Source organism: Neltuma alba, unplaced genomic scaffold, assembly GCF_004799145.2.
Source record: "Neltuma alba isolate B1F8T4 unplaced genomic scaffold, ASM479914v2 tig00011481_pilon, whole genome shotgun sequence".
In the NCBI taxonomy this organism is placed as follows: domain Eukaryota; kingdom Viridiplantae; phylum Streptophyta; class Magnoliopsida; order Fabales; family Fabaceae; genus Neltuma; species Neltuma alba.
In genome coordinates, this window is record NW_021636150.1 from 94,968 (window position 1) to 109,783 (window position 14,816).

Here is a 14,816-nt window from a genome sequence, read left to right on the forward strand (position 1 = left end):
ATTTGGAAATTTAAAAGTTAAAGGAGAAGCTTCTTTGTCGCTTGTTTTTCTTTTAATCATAAGATGATACCATATGTTCACAGTATCCTGAGAAATTTGATCATTACAAATATGAAAATTTTCTTTCTCTTTTTTTCCCTCTTTTTTCCTTTTTTTTTTTTCCCATCTTATGTATGATTGGAGCCCGAATGGTGCATGTGTAGATGCTGTAAGGTGATGCAGAAAATAGCTTTCATCAAAATGCTGTATCTTTTTTCAAATTGAGGTTGCTTTAAAGCTTTTGGATAGGCCTTTTTACCTTGTATGATGAGCAGCATTTGCCTTGGACTGTTTTAAGCTATTCATGTGAGAGGCTTTGGAAAAAAGATAGTGTTTAAAATCCTCAAGCAGTGTGCAGTCTGCTACTTTTGCGGTCCTCTGGCAATCATGTCTAGAGCAAATGTTGGAGTTTTAGTCATATCTGCTTTTAGCTGAAGCAATTACTTGTTCTTTATATTTAAATTTCTTATCCTCCTCTGTTGATCTTTTAGTTTACAAATTCCCATTTGATAATACCGTTCTGAAAACCCAAAGAAAGCTGTTGTCTTTTTGTAGTTTGCTGTTGGCTTCATATGTTTTGCTGCATGGCATGGGATTTTTACAATTGTCTATTTATGTGTAATGGATAAATGATTTTCCCTCTTTTGTGGTAGGAGGAATACGAAGCAGCTAGAACAGAGCTATTGGAGGAACTGGCTAGAGGTACTTCAACGGAAGACCTTTATGTGAGATTAAAAGACAAAACTACTGCCACAGAAATCAAGGAGCCTTCAGTTTCTGAAACAAAGATAATACCTGATGAACTTGTACAAGTACAAGCCTATATACGGTGGGAAAAAGCTGGGAAGCCTAACTACTCTCCAGATCAACAACTTGTAATTTTAGAACATACTTTCTGATTTCCATTTTCTGTCAAGTATCACTCACTTAGATTGTCAATATTATATTGCTTATCTAACCCTTTTATTTATCTATTCTTACCTTTATGCTGTGATTACTTATCGACTCCTGTGATGTTTCCAACAGAGGGAATTTGAGGAAGCAAGAAAAGAATTGCTAGCTGAGCTTGAGAAAGGCACCTCTATAGATGAGATAAAGAAGAAGATTTTTAAAGGAGAGATACAGACAAAGGTTGCCAAGCAATTGAAAACCAAAAAATATTTTCGTGCTGAAAGAATCCAACGGAAAGAGAGAGATTTGATGCAACTTATAAACAGACATGTTGCTGAAAACATTGTTGAACAAGACGTAGATGTGACTAAAGTCTTGACAGTAATTGAGCGATATTCCAAGGCAAGGGAGGAACAGAACAGGGGTCTCCTTTTGAATAAGGAAATCTACAAGCTTGGCGATGATAATCTTTTGGTGGGGCAATATCTTATTCATGCTTTCTTCTAATCTGCTTCTGCTGGTATTTATTTTTCTGGTATAAATTTGCATAGTGACGGTGTTTCCTATCTTCAAGGTCCTTGTTACTAAAGATGCTAGCAAGACAAAGGTCCACCTGGCTACAGATTTTAAGTCGCCTGTTACCCTTCACTGGGCCTTATCTAGGACAACACCGGAGGAGTGGTTGGTGAGTTATTTAAGGAAAATTCAATGAAAATCCTTTCAATTTTTAGATCAGTTCCATTCCATGGAATAGTTAACTTTTGGGTATTCTGGACTCTAAGCATGAACTTTTTAACTAAGAAATCAAAATTAAGTATGAGACAGTCAGTAAAGAAAATATGACCCAAAAAATGGATGAAAATGGTTGTTGAATTCCCCCCCCCCCCATGTTTTATGAGTTTAATTGCTTGACTTCAAAGTTGAGAAGTATATTCCTTCAAAATCTAAGGATCTGGTTGAGAGAGAGTTTTGAAACGGGTGGGGTGGGGGAACAATCTATTCTTTTGGTTGAAAGGACTTAGACATGTATGGCACCACACTTCCCACTGAGTGGATGTTCACTGTCATTAAATGTGGGATGGATTTGAATGATAAAATTTCCCATATTATCCTAATGATTTGGCCTTTCAAAACAATGAGCAAGTGGAGTTGGTTAAAATAGGAAATTCAAAATTATAATGAACCCCAGCCACGTGATGTGGAGTGGTTGGAAATTTTGGGCTGTGGGATGTGTTCTTCCACCCTGCTTAATATCTCTCCCAAACCATTCCCTCTCTCAAGCCCTAAACTTGAGGTGGGTTCTGTGAATATTTCTATTTTGTTTATAGTTAATACTGAAGGCGAGATACTTTGGATGTTAAAGTTCATGTCAATGGTTGTCTGCTTTTTTCAAATTTCTCCGGCAGGTACCCAACCAAAGCGGTCTGCCCCCTGGTTCAGTTGCTGTGAATGGGGCTGCCGAAACACAATTTAAAAGTAGTTCGTCATCTGATCCTTTTCATGAGGTATCATACAAAACATAGCTGAAGTTGCGTTTTTCATTATTTGAGGTCATTTAGATCTGCATTAATCGATAAAAATTTCAGGTCCAATCTTTAGATATAGAGGTTGACGATGATACTTTTAAAGGAATGCCTTTTGTCCTCCTGTCCTGTGGAAAATGGATAAAGAATAATGGGTCCAACTTCTATATTGCATTTGATAGTGGAAAGAAGCAAATAGAGAAGGTTAGAATCCTTGATCATCAGTCTTCTTTATTTATTTCACCTTGTTATATGTAATCACAAGATTTTTTTTTTTGAAAGGATAATGTTGATGGCAAAGGTACTGCCAAGTTTTTGCTGGATAAAATAGCAAAAATGGAAGATGAAGCGCAAAGGTCCTTCATGCATCGGTCAGTAATCTCCTAAAAGCTTTTGACTTCTTCATTGCATTAATTTCATTTGTCCTCTAATGCGATTGTAATCTTATCTTCTATGTATAAGTTTTTTTTTTCCCCAATAGGATCTTGAGGAAATTGGTTTCCCTGTACTTTTTAGTAAAGCAGTTGGTTGGCTTAAAGGCTGGTCTACCTCAGGTGTTCATGGACCAGGTGTTTAGCCTAGTATCCAATTTGGTTTAAGACCGGGCTTTGAAATTGAAGCTTAGTGCCCACGGCTTGGCCTATGCTGATTTAGCAGCAGACCAGGCTGTTTAAGCTCTTTTTTCTATGAAAAAATTTTGGTAGAAATCATGAAATGGGCTCCTAGGCAATAGAATTTTCATATAAGTCTTTGTGTAGTTATATTTTGCTTCTGAAAGAAAAGATTCAAATCTTCATATCGTTTACTATATTTTCTGAATATAGCATGATTGTGCAGGGCAGGGCCATCCCCCCTACCAACCCTAAAAAATGGGATGACCCAACCCTAAAAAACATGTGTTTTTGCCCAACTCAAGTTCCTTCAATGCAGATGGGCAAGTCCGGCCTTGAACACCTATGGTCTGATTTTTCGTCCAGTTCTAGAGACAAAGCAAGGGATGTTGAAGTGTCCCATGCGTTTTGTTGTCTGTTTGTATTGCATGCTTCAATCTGTCGCAAGACTTAATTCAACTGCCTTCAGTTTTCTGTTACATTTAACATGCCTTTTTTTTCCTGGCTTGCCTTTATTGCCACCCTGGATCTGTCTGGTTGAAAAAAGTATCACATACATGAGGATTTCTTGATGCCTTGTTATTTGCCTCTAATTAATCTGTCATGTGGAAGTTGAAAATAACTGTTCTTCAATAATATCATAAATGCTCGCCAATTTGGTTCTTTTGGTAATTCTGTTTGGTGGGATCTGATTAAACCACTCAAACCTTTTGGCAGATTCAACATTGCAGCAGATCTTGTAGATCAAGCAAAGGATGCTGGTCAATTGGGTCTTGCAGGTATGTTGGTGTGGATGCGGTTCATGGCAACGAGACAGCTCATATGGAACAAAAATTACAATGTGAAGCCACGGTAGGCAATTGGTTTTTCTCCATATAATTGCAATTGTGAATCATCTTCATCTTTGAATTTGGTTTTTTATCATTGTCTCTTGGAACAAGCTATTCATTTGCTATATGTTCTTTGTTAATGTCTTTCTGTTCACACCTGACCATCTGCTGATCACAAGTTTTGATTCTATGTAACCATTGGAACAGTGAGATCAGTAAAGCTCAGGATAGGCTTACAGATTCACTTCAGAAAGTGTATACAAGTTATCCACAGTATAGGGAACTTGTAAGAATGATCTTGTCTACAGTTGGTCGTGGAGGTGAAGGTGATGTAGGCCAGCGGATTCGGGATGAGATTCTTGTTATCCAGGTGGTGTGATTTCTTATTTGATTTTCCTTGGTGTCTGAGCATTTTCTTTAGTCACATTGAAAAATCTTATATGATTTGCAGAGAAATAATCATTGCAAAGGTGGAATGATGGAGGAGTGGCACCAGAAGTTGCACAACAATACTAGTCCTGATGATGTTGTAATCTGTCAGGTGATATGTTTTAATCTTTAATTATGGATTTCCATATGGTTTTCTTCAATAGCCTCGTGTTTGACTTTCTGCTAAGTTCTCCAGGCGCTGATTGATTATATAAGTAGTGACTTTGACATTGGTGTTTACTGGAAAACATTGAACGCCAATGGAATAACAAAAGATCGTCTTTTGAGCTATGACCGTGCTATCCATTCTGAGCCGAATTTCCGAAGAGATCAGAAGGAGGGCCTTTTGCGTGATCTAGGAAACTACTTGAGGACTTTGAAGGTTAACCTCATATATCTTAGTAATTATGTGTTCTATTTACCTTTCTCCATAGGTAAAAGGCATTAGTTGAGAAAGCTCTTGGCTTCTATTCAATAATTTTTTTTTCTTGTGTACCTGCTGTGCTGTTAACTATGTGCCCATATATCAGTGAGATATGATCATAAGATAAAATGTTGCAGATGGCTTTATGTAAGCCTGATAGCAAAAGAGAGCCAACAATTTGGTGCTCATTTGGTTTCAGATAAGGATTCTTTTAATTAATAAAAAGCCCTTGGGGGTTGGGGGGGTCAGTAATATATTGTTTTACGTTCTATTGTGCAATTGCTCCTGCTACAATTTATTTGAATATTTGTTGCATCTTTCACACACCCGTATTGGTGGTGTTGTCAAAGATAATTTTTCCAGCTCTGTGCCGCCTAGATTTAATTCACCATACAGATTATATTCTGCTCATTTATAATATTTGTTGTATTTTATACAGGCCGTTCATTCAGGTGCTGATCTTGAGTCTGCTATTTCATATTGTACGGGATATAAGGCTGAGGTAAGAAAAGTAGCTTCTTCTGTTGCCCAAGGAATTATAGTGTTGTAAGATATGATAAATCCTTTAGATTCTTACATTTCTTTGTTTTTTTTTTTCTTTCTAATTTTCTATTCCGTTATCCTTAGGGTCAAGGCTTCATGGTTGGCGTGCAGATAAATCCAGTACCTGGTTTGCCATCTGGTTTTCCAGTAATGTTATTCAACTTTTTTCTGGGAGTTTTTTATGATGTTATTGTGTCTTCTGAATCATAAAAATGAGTATATTGTATCTCTTAAGCAGGAATTACTCCAGTTTGTTAGGGACAACATTGAGATTAAGGAAGTTGAACCACTTCTTGAGGTTTATGCTGCTTTAATGCACTCAATAATAATTCATTGATGCATTTATTCAGTAGCCTTTCCTGTACTGATATACATGTTTTGCAACAGGGTTTGCTTGAGGCTCGCCAAGAACTACGTCCATTGCTCTCTATGCCCCAGGATCGTTTGAAAGACCTTTTATTTTTGGATATGGCCCTAGATTCTACTGTTAGAACTGCAATGGAAAGGGGATATGAGGAATTAAATAATGCTGGACCAGAGGTAAATCTTGTCCTGTGCTTCTGATAGTATGTAAATTATCTTCCATGGTTTATCTATGCTGTACTTTGTCAATTTTTCATTATTTTATTACAGCGATAAGATTTGAAGATATTAAATCTGACAAGCTGATTTATGGTTTCTGCAGAAAATAATGTACTTCATCTGCATGGCCCTTGAAAATGTTGCACTTTCATCAGATGATAATGAAGATCTTGTCTACTGCTTGAAGGTATAGTGATCTTGTAAATCTATGCCCATTTTCGTTTCTCGATTATTAGCTGCGTCATCTAAATATAAAGAAAGAATTTTGTGCTGCCTAGTTATTTTACACTTTTAAAGTAAAAAGTGAGCTTAAATGCCAATGATGAAGTCACTAAGAGTTTGTTGGTTCATAGAGAATATATTCTTACTGTGGTATGACTTTAAGGTTTTTTCAAACAATCGCTGTCATATCCTTTGTAATGCAGGATGAGAAGATGCTGTAGTTTTTGTAGGGTGTGTTTTCGTTCTAGGGGAAAATACTGTAGATTTTCATAATAAAGCATAGGGTTGTGTAATTATGCCTTATTCATGACCCTTCACTTGACAGTTTTAAGCTTTTAAGTTGAAATAATAGCTTACATATTTACTAAAGCCAATGATTTAACAAGAAAGAATATGATGATGGTGAAGGGGGAGGATTTAAGATTGACTGGAAGCCCAACATTGATAATGAATGGACTAAGTGAGGACCGTATGAGTGGATTAACCTATAAACTTGATACCTGGGTTTCGAGTTAAGATTCCTTGCTAATTCATGCTGAATTATAGGTTATGATATCTTGTTTTAAAGACCCTATGAACTCACTACCGGCCCAAGTTATGGCGAACAAGTACTTTGGCCACACTTTAAGCCCAAAAGGCTTTCTTGTGAGGAGTTGTTCTAGAAATCATGCTAAATTGTTGCTTAGAATTGTAAACAAAGGGACAGCCGGTGCAAGAAGATCCCACCATGGGAGAGGTTTGGGGAGGGTCAAACCCACTTTGTAAATAATTTTCTTTTGTCTATAGAATTGTAAATAATGAAATTATTTTAGTGATTTCTTTTTTGGTTATTTTATTATTCGACTGATTCTAATTTGACCCCAGAGTAGTCCCACTAGTATCTATAAAATATAAATACTGCCTCAATATAGACGAGATAATTTCAGACTTTTTTCATAAACTATTTCACTCAGCAGTATGAGTGTTAGGTTTGAAATGATTATTGAAATAGCCAACAATGTGGCTCCTTTGTAAGTAGACAGTAGACCTGACGGAATTACCTAACAAGAAATTTATATTGCTTTACTAAATAGTCCAGACCTGACAATGAAGGCCCTTGAAAATCACATACCGTGTTGTTGTATTGATAATAGTTCTGGGGGAAAAAGTCTGGTGATACTTAAATTATATCTAAGATATTATGTTGATGCGATTTTAGTCAAGAATCTAGTTGAAGAATATTCACCATGATTTGATATACATTTCATTGCTCTTGAAGGGTTGGAATGTTGCCTTAAGTATGTACAAGAGTAAGGATACTCATTGGGCACCGTATGCAAAATCGGTCCTTGACAGAACAAGACTAGCACTTGCACACAAGGCTGAGTGGTACCAGAAAATTTTGCAACCATCAGCAGAATACCTTGGATCACTGCTTGGGGTGGACAGATGGGCTGTACGTCCTTGTTTGATATGACTTCTGTTATTTAATTTTCTGCCTTGTCACTCTCCTGAAAATCTCGTCTTGTAGGTGGAAATCTTCACTGAAGAAATTATCCGTGCCGGGTCTGCCGCTACTTTGTCTTCACTTCTTAATCGACTGGATCCAATCCTCCGAAAAACAGCTAATCTTGGAAGGTGAATTGATAATATTTGTTTAAACACAAATCTTTGATGGTAAAGTAAGTCCAAATAGTGGGCTAGGCTGTATGATCTTTGGTCCCATGTTTTCATTTTAACTATTGTGTAATGATACTTGTGGAAATTAGTAAAGAGATGGTAATAACCACTAGTAGGTCTTAATATAAGAAGAAACAGAATGAGGAAGGTAGTTAGCTATAGTGGTTAAGAGAGTTCGCTAACCTGAATAGATCCGTGAAGTATAAATAGAGGGGAAGAGAGCATGTAATTATTGTTGAATGGTAATGCAAAGTTGCTGGTTGTGGGTTATGATAGGTTTATCAGGTTTCTGTTGTTAGCTTATTCCAAGGTGTTCACTTGAGGTTAGTTAGTTATTCCTAACTAACCTGTATAAGCTGCAGCTCAGGTCTCTGAGGCATGATGAATGAGAATTAAGTTCTCCTAGCCTCTCTCTCCCCAACTTTTTTTTTCACTCCTTTTTCTTCTGTCACATAGCTAGTTCTTTCTTCTCCTCTCTCTCTCTCCTTCTCTCTACATACTATATAGTCTTCCATTCGCTATAATTTTAATATAGTGTAAGCCTATCACTTGAGGTTTATCCTCTCTCTTCAGTTTCTGCAAGTTGACACGCTAGACTCTTACAGCATTATGCAGTTGATATGATATATTCTAACATAACTCTGGCTGGCCTGGGACAGCTGGCAAGTTATTAGCCCAGTTGAAGCCACTGGATATGTTGATGTTGTGGACGAGTTGCTTGCTGTTCAAAACAAATCGTATGAGCGCCCTACAATTTTGGTTGCAAAGAGTGTGAAAGGAGAGGAAGAAATACCAGATGGCACAGTTGCTGTACTGACACCTGATATGCCGGATGTCCTATCTCATGTTTCTGTGCGAGCGAGAAATAGCAAGGTATGACAACCTAGAACTCTGGTCCTTTTCCATCGCGTTGAGGCAATTATTGAATGATGATGCTGTTATATCTTATGAGCAGTGAGTGTTCAAACAGAAAACTGGCATACTTCATCGGCTACATATTAAATAAAAATATTAAAACTATATTGATACATTCCGACCTGGTATAGGGCTTTTTGATGGTAGGTTATATTATTTAAAAGTCTACGTAGTGGGGAAACTGCGACTGCAATTTCCTACTTCTCTCTCATAGCATAAAAGTAGATCCTGTTGTCATATAAAAGCAGTTGTGTCTTGGGAAACAGCAAATTTGTTTTAAAAAAATTCCTCTTCTTACAAAATAAGTAGATTTATTCTTCACAATTTGGCCAAGCAGGCTACCGGTTATTTTGTCTTCCTTGATAGTGTTCCTGATGTGAAACAAGAAAGGGGGGAGGGGGGCGCACGAGGGAGAATGAAAACTGAAAACTCAAGCAATCAAATCTTTTATTCAAATCATCAATCAAGCATAACAATCAATGAGAGTTTAGGACTATCTATGGAGCCCTGGGTGCAATTTTTCGAAATAACAGATCTAATCTAAATCTAGTAAATCTTAAAAGATGAGATAAAGATAAATAATAAAATATAAAGTCACCCTAGATAAGATACAATAATAGGATAAACCCTATGAATCCTAATCCAAACTAAATTTTTTAAAGATTATGAATCCCAATAATTTAAAATAAAGATAATATAAATTCATTCTAATATCATCGGATTTCCTACTCCTGGTAGTAGTCTTTCATCTTCCGTAATTCCCCTTCCCGCTCCCTCTATTACAACTTTTTTGGGGATTTTTGTTTGCACCATAATATTGTTAGTTCATTCTTTCTTTCTTTCTTTTTTTTTTTTTGACACGGTATTAGATCCCAATCAAGGTCAGTTGGTCAGACCAGTGAATCTGTAAACTAGGACAGATCAACTGGGTTGTATTTTATATTGTTTTTCTACGTTTGTTGAGCTTGAAACAATGTCGTCGTGTTAAAAGAAAAAATAGCAATATCAGATTTGTGCTTTAATAACTCTGTTTTGTTGGTTTATATGTGGCCTTTTTTAAATAATATTCTTTTCAGGGTTATACATAAATATCTTTGTATATTTTAATTAAATTATGTTATTTTAATCATGATTGGGTTGATCTCAATTCAACCACGGCATTGACTGTTGAATCACTATTCTGATCGATTTGATGACCGGTCTAATATTTAGTACTTTTTTTTCTTACTGTGGTAAATAAAAGTTGTTGTTTTGAACAGAGAAGCAAATTTTTATTCCTTGGTGTCATTTTATACATATGAACCATACATTTATACACTTTCAGGGGCCATAAGAGCAAGTGATGTGGAAAAATGATCTCCTAAAATCTGCTATTATATATGCCCCTGATCAAATATGATATTATTTTCAATAAAAGTACATGTTTGGGATACATTCTTTCTCCTATTTTTGGGCCCCTTCACTATTTATTCATTCATTTCTCCCATATTCCTTACATTTCTGTGTTACCTTGTATATGATATTTTCATATGCTTCAAAAATGTATTTTAAATAAAGTGCAAAGCAAGTTTCATTAATGTAAAACAGTGCATTTATTATATGCAAAATGATAGTGTCGATATGTTCTTCCTGACATGCAAAAGATGAAGATGGCTGATAAGACGTTTATCTACATTGACATATATAAAATACTGACATCCAATTTTTCAAGTTTTCCAGGTCTGTTTTGCCACATGCTTTGATCCCAATATCTTGGCTAGCCTCCAAGCATGTAAAGGAAAGTTTTTGCATGTAAAACCTACATCTGCTGATGTGATTTATAGGTAACATCTCAGTATTACTTTGAAGACCTCTAGATCATTTGTACTGATATGAAATGACCTTCTCAAAATGTTTCTTCTCTCTCTAGCTGAATGACCTAAATTGCTGGATTTCATTTTTTTTTTTCCCCCTTTTGACCAATTTGCATACTGTTTGGCAAATTCTCTCAGTGAGGTCAAAGAGGAAGAGGAAAATGATTCCAACTCAACTAAGAAGAAGGGAGTTATCTCTCTGTCTCCTATAACTTTGACCAGAAAGCAGTTTCGTGGTAGATTTGCCATAGTCTCTGATGAATTCACAAATGAGTTGGTAAGATGTGTCAAAAGCAGCATTATGTTGAGGAGTTTTAGTTTATTTTGACTATATCATTTTTGAGTTTTGTCAAATGCAAGAATCTAGATATTGGAGAATACGAATTCTTTTTATTTTGTGTCTTCCCCATGACATAACTTATCTATGTTTTTCCAGGTTGGAGCAAAGTCACGTAATATCTCCTATTTAAAAGGAAAAGTACCCTCTTGGATTGGAATCCCCACTTCAGTTGCGATACCATTTGGAGTATTTGAACACGTTCTTTCTGATAAATCAAATAAGGTTATACATCATAGCCCTGTTGTCCTGCATTTGCATGTCTATTTGTTATCTTTTTCTTTTCCTCTAAGATCTAACTATTGAGGTGGGAGAACTAACCTACTTAAATTACCCATTGAGCATCCTATACTATTCAATGTGAGACTCACATCCTAGCAACTACACTATATGACAAATCACTCAGTGCCATTGTACTTGACTGTCTTATCTGTCAAAACCCTTCAGTAGTCACTACCCTCTATAGGCAACTCTCTTTGTAATCATGACCAATCAAGCTCTAATATTAATTGATGGTTACCTAAGTGAGATAAAGAACTCTCCCACAAAAACTAGCTATTGAGGTGGGAAAATCAACCCATTTAAATACTCCATTGAGCATCCCATATTACTCAATATGGGACATACGCACCCTATACTACCAAGTCTTGATCAATAGTCAAGGAATATTAAAATAACGCATGCATTATGTTTATGTCAAACTACCTCCAGTCCTAAATATAAGATCTAGTTTATAGTGCAATTTACACTACAAAATAGATTTTATATTTAGGATCGAAGGTGGTATATGTATCTATTGAAAAGTTTCAATCATGCAAGTCTTTCTTGTCTTATGGTGGAATTTCTTATTTGAATGTTACAGATAGTGGCTGAGAAGGTTAAAAGTCTGAAAAAGAAGTTAGATAAGGGAGAGTTCAGTGCCCTCAGGGAAATTCGCGAGGCAGTATTACAGTTGAATGCTCCATCCCAGTTGGTATGTCTTTCTAGCGGTTGGGTTAAGGTTAATACAAAGTGACACATTTCTTCCTTTTGATTCTTATGCAGCTGCATTGAATTTTTTTCCACTTTAGAGTTGCTTTTGATCTTTAACATATTCTCTTATCGGTGATGCCCCCAAAGTTCTCCCTTCCTGGGATGGTTATAATGGAACTGAGGAAGAAGTTATCTTAGGTTAGAACCAACGAGATTGGGTCCTCTAAATTTCACTGCTGAAATTTTGATGAAGTTGTGATAAGTTCCTTTTTGTTGTTTTGTTTGTGAGAATTTTTCTTTCTTCTCTTTTTAACTAAGTCCATAGAAATTCAAAGACGCCAAATCTAGAGGACCAACATCCCAGAACTAACTGGTCCAAATAATTATATTTCAAATCATGCATGCTTTCGACATTTTCTTTTGTTCAAAGAAAAGGTAGCCCTCACCTTACTCTCTCACATGACGCAATAAATTTTTGCTGCTATCTTCAATGGAATATAAAAGCGGCTCTATCTAAAATGATGTAGAAACTAGAATCCTATAGATGAGGAAGCGGTTGCCTTATTTTCAGGTAGAGGAGCTAAGGACTAAGATGAAAAGTTCTGGAATGCCTTGGCCTGGTGATGAAGGTGAAAAACGATGGGGGCAGGCATGGAAGGCTATAAAAAAGGTAATACTCTCTGTGTAAATTACAATGCACAACATAGAATTTGATGCCAGTTGTCATCTCCTATGGAAAGAGTTTCCTGTTGTATATTTTGGCATCACCTACAGAAATTTTTTCACACTGACATTCTTATGTTGTTTTAGATGCTTTTGTCCCGAACTAAATTTGCTTTTCCTTGGTTAAGTGTGTATTTTCACATAATTAATTACTTATTGGCTTGCCCACAAGCAGTAACAAGCTCAAGAGTCTTTAGTCCAGTCCCTACATATGAAATAGGTTTTCAAAAATGTAAAAACTTAAACTGATTGAGTTTCAGAGCATTTGTTTCTGTTGCTACTTGCTATTAAGTTGTATACCAGATTCAGTCTTGACTAATTTTTCCCAGTGACTGTTCCATAAGACTTCTTCTTATGGACCTTCCATGCTTTTCTATGATTTTCATGCTGGTTTTTGACGTCTATATTAGTGCTTGGACGTTCTATCAATATATGATTAAAATTGACAGGTCTAGAAAAATAGCCCCGTTTGAGATGTATGGTTTATGTACCTTGCTTCAAATTATAATTTGAAATCTTCAGTACTCTGTAAAATTTTATTTTATTGTTCAGATTTTTCATAAAATTCATCTTCTTTGTCAATGTCATTGAGTGTATTATATGAATTTGCAAAAGGTTTGGGGTTCAAAGTGGAATGAAAGAGCATACTTTAGCACAAGAAAAGTGAAACTGGACCATGATTATCTTTCCATGGCTGTCCTTATCCAAGAAGTTATTAACGCTGACTATGCTTTTGTCGTCCACACAACTAATCCATCAACAGGAGACTCATCGGAAATATATGCTGAGGTATCATTGTCAATGGATGCATGGCTTTTGTTTATATACAGAGAGAGCGAAAGAAAGCCTAGACGTTCATTGACTGCTATGCTTTCTTTTGACATAGGTGGTAAAGGGACTTGGGGAAACTTTGGTTGGAGCTTACCCTGGTCGTGCTTTAAGCTTTATATGCAAAAAACATGACCTGAACTCCCCTCAGGTAACTACATATAAAATCCTCTTCTTCTTCTTGGTGACTGAATTGGTAAAATCTTTCACTATACTGTGTACCGTTAATCATCTGTGAGTGAACATAATGACTTGATAGCAGACGCATGAAATTGCTCTTACTAGCAGACTGTATCTATTCCATGAGTTCTCCATTTTTCTGCTAATGGGTTTGGCCCTTTGAGCTTCTTCAGGTCTTGGGTTATCCTAGCAAACCTGTTGGCCTTTATATAAAGCGCTCAATTATTTTCCGATCTGACTCCAATGGTGAAGATCTAGAAGGTTATGCCGGCGCAGGCCTTTATGACAGGTAAACTTACTCGTATCTCTTGCAAAACGAGCATCTTCCAAGTTATAGATGCCCAGAGTGTCACGAAAGATCTGGGCCTTACTAATAACGAGTCTTGTATCTATTTATGGCACCAAAAATTGTTGTCTAAATTCACTTTGTCTGTAATTTATGCATTGCCACGGAGGGCTCATTTTGTCTGGTGAATAAATCATTTGTTCTTACATTTCTTTATGCCCATTGAAATATATTAATTGAAATTTCCTGCGACAGTGTGCCAATGGATGAGGAAGAGAAAGTAGTGCTTGATTACTCCTCTGATCCACTCATAGTTGACAATGGTTTTCGCAAGTCAATACTGTCCGGCATTGCTCGTGCAGGAAGTGCTATTGAACAATTATATGGCTCTCCTCAGGACATTGAAGGTGCGATCAGGGATGGAAAAATCTATGTTGTCCAAACCAGACCACAAATGTAAGCCTCTAAACCCACACCTACTCCAACTATGATCGACCCAGTTCGGAGTTTCGAAGGTGGGAACTTTCAGAGTTTGAACTTTGAACTTGCGGGTCAAATTTCCCTCGTAGCTGCATATTCGACGTGACTGGTATTGATGTGATAAAATAATGCACGCTTGCGACTTGTAATCATGTGAATATGAAAGTTCTATTCGGTTTATTATTCAATGATTTTTTTTTTGTATTCATTTATTTATGCTGATGTAGAAAATTTAAATAGATTCTCTTTTTTCTTATTACAGTCTGTGTGATAATGTGAATGCATCTGTTGAGTTTATTTATTCTAGTCACCTTCTGCTAGTATATAAAATGAAAATTTGTACCGCCATCTTTTGAGGGTTTCATGAATTAAGTTTTAGCTTTTGCATGACTATCCGAATTAACCCCCCCCCCAAAAAAAACCCGCTCTTTAAAATCTCCTTTCTTCTCTGTAAATTCCTGATCAGTTTTGCGATCATATAATCGTAAT

General features: G+C 36.3%; 1 protein-coding gene across 3 annotated transcripts in view; it reads left to right on the plus strand.

The window, feature by feature from the left end:
- LOC114713961 (alpha-glucan water dikinase, chloroplastic) overlaps positions 1-14,675 on the plus strand; it is an 18,290-nt gene extending 3,615 nt beyond the window's left edge. For all 3 annotated transcript variants that reach the window (XM_028898654.1, XM_028898653.1, XM_028898655.1), the window contains exons 8-34: positions 693-914; positions 1,066-1,404; positions 1,505-1,615; positions 2,337-2,435; positions 2,517-2,657; positions 2,736-2,824; positions 3,782-3,916; positions 4,102-4,264; positions 4,346-4,435; positions 4,520-4,705; positions 5,187-5,249; positions 5,375-5,437; positions 5,529-5,588; positions 5,678-5,830; positions 5,976-6,059; positions 7,353-7,529; positions 7,605-7,711; positions 8,413-8,626; positions 10,388-10,491; positions 10,660-10,798; positions 10,958-11,083; positions 11,721-11,831; positions 12,402-12,500; positions 13,169-13,342; positions 13,440-13,532; positions 13,735-13,850; positions 14,103-14,675. In XM_028898654.1, the coding sequence (XP_028754487.1) occupies positions 693-914; positions 1,066-1,404; positions 1,505-1,615; positions 2,337-2,435; positions 2,517-2,657; positions 2,736-2,824; positions 3,782-3,916; positions 4,102-4,264; positions 4,346-4,435; positions 4,520-4,705; positions 5,187-5,249; positions 5,375-5,437; positions 5,529-5,588; positions 5,678-5,830; positions 5,976-6,059; positions 7,353-7,529; positions 7,605-7,711; positions 8,413-8,626; positions 10,388-10,491; positions 10,660-10,798; positions 10,958-11,083; positions 11,721-11,831; positions 12,402-12,500; positions 13,169-13,342; positions 13,440-13,532; positions 13,735-13,850; positions 14,103-14,307 (3,663 nt within the window). In that variant the 3' untranslated portion in view covers positions 14,308-14,675. The remainder of the gene's footprint in view (positions 1-692; positions 915-1,065; positions 1,405-1,504; positions 1,616-2,336; positions 2,436-2,516; positions 2,658-2,735; positions 2,825-3,781; positions 3,917-4,101; positions 4,265-4,345; positions 4,436-4,519; positions 4,706-5,186; positions 5,250-5,374; positions 5,438-5,528; positions 5,589-5,677; positions 5,831-5,975; positions 6,060-7,352; positions 7,530-7,604; positions 7,712-8,412; positions 8,627-10,387; positions 10,492-10,659; positions 10,799-10,957; positions 11,084-11,720; positions 11,832-12,401; positions 12,501-13,168; positions 13,343-13,439; positions 13,533-13,734; positions 13,851-14,102) is intronic.
- Positions 14,676-14,816: the final 141 nt, after the last annotated feature.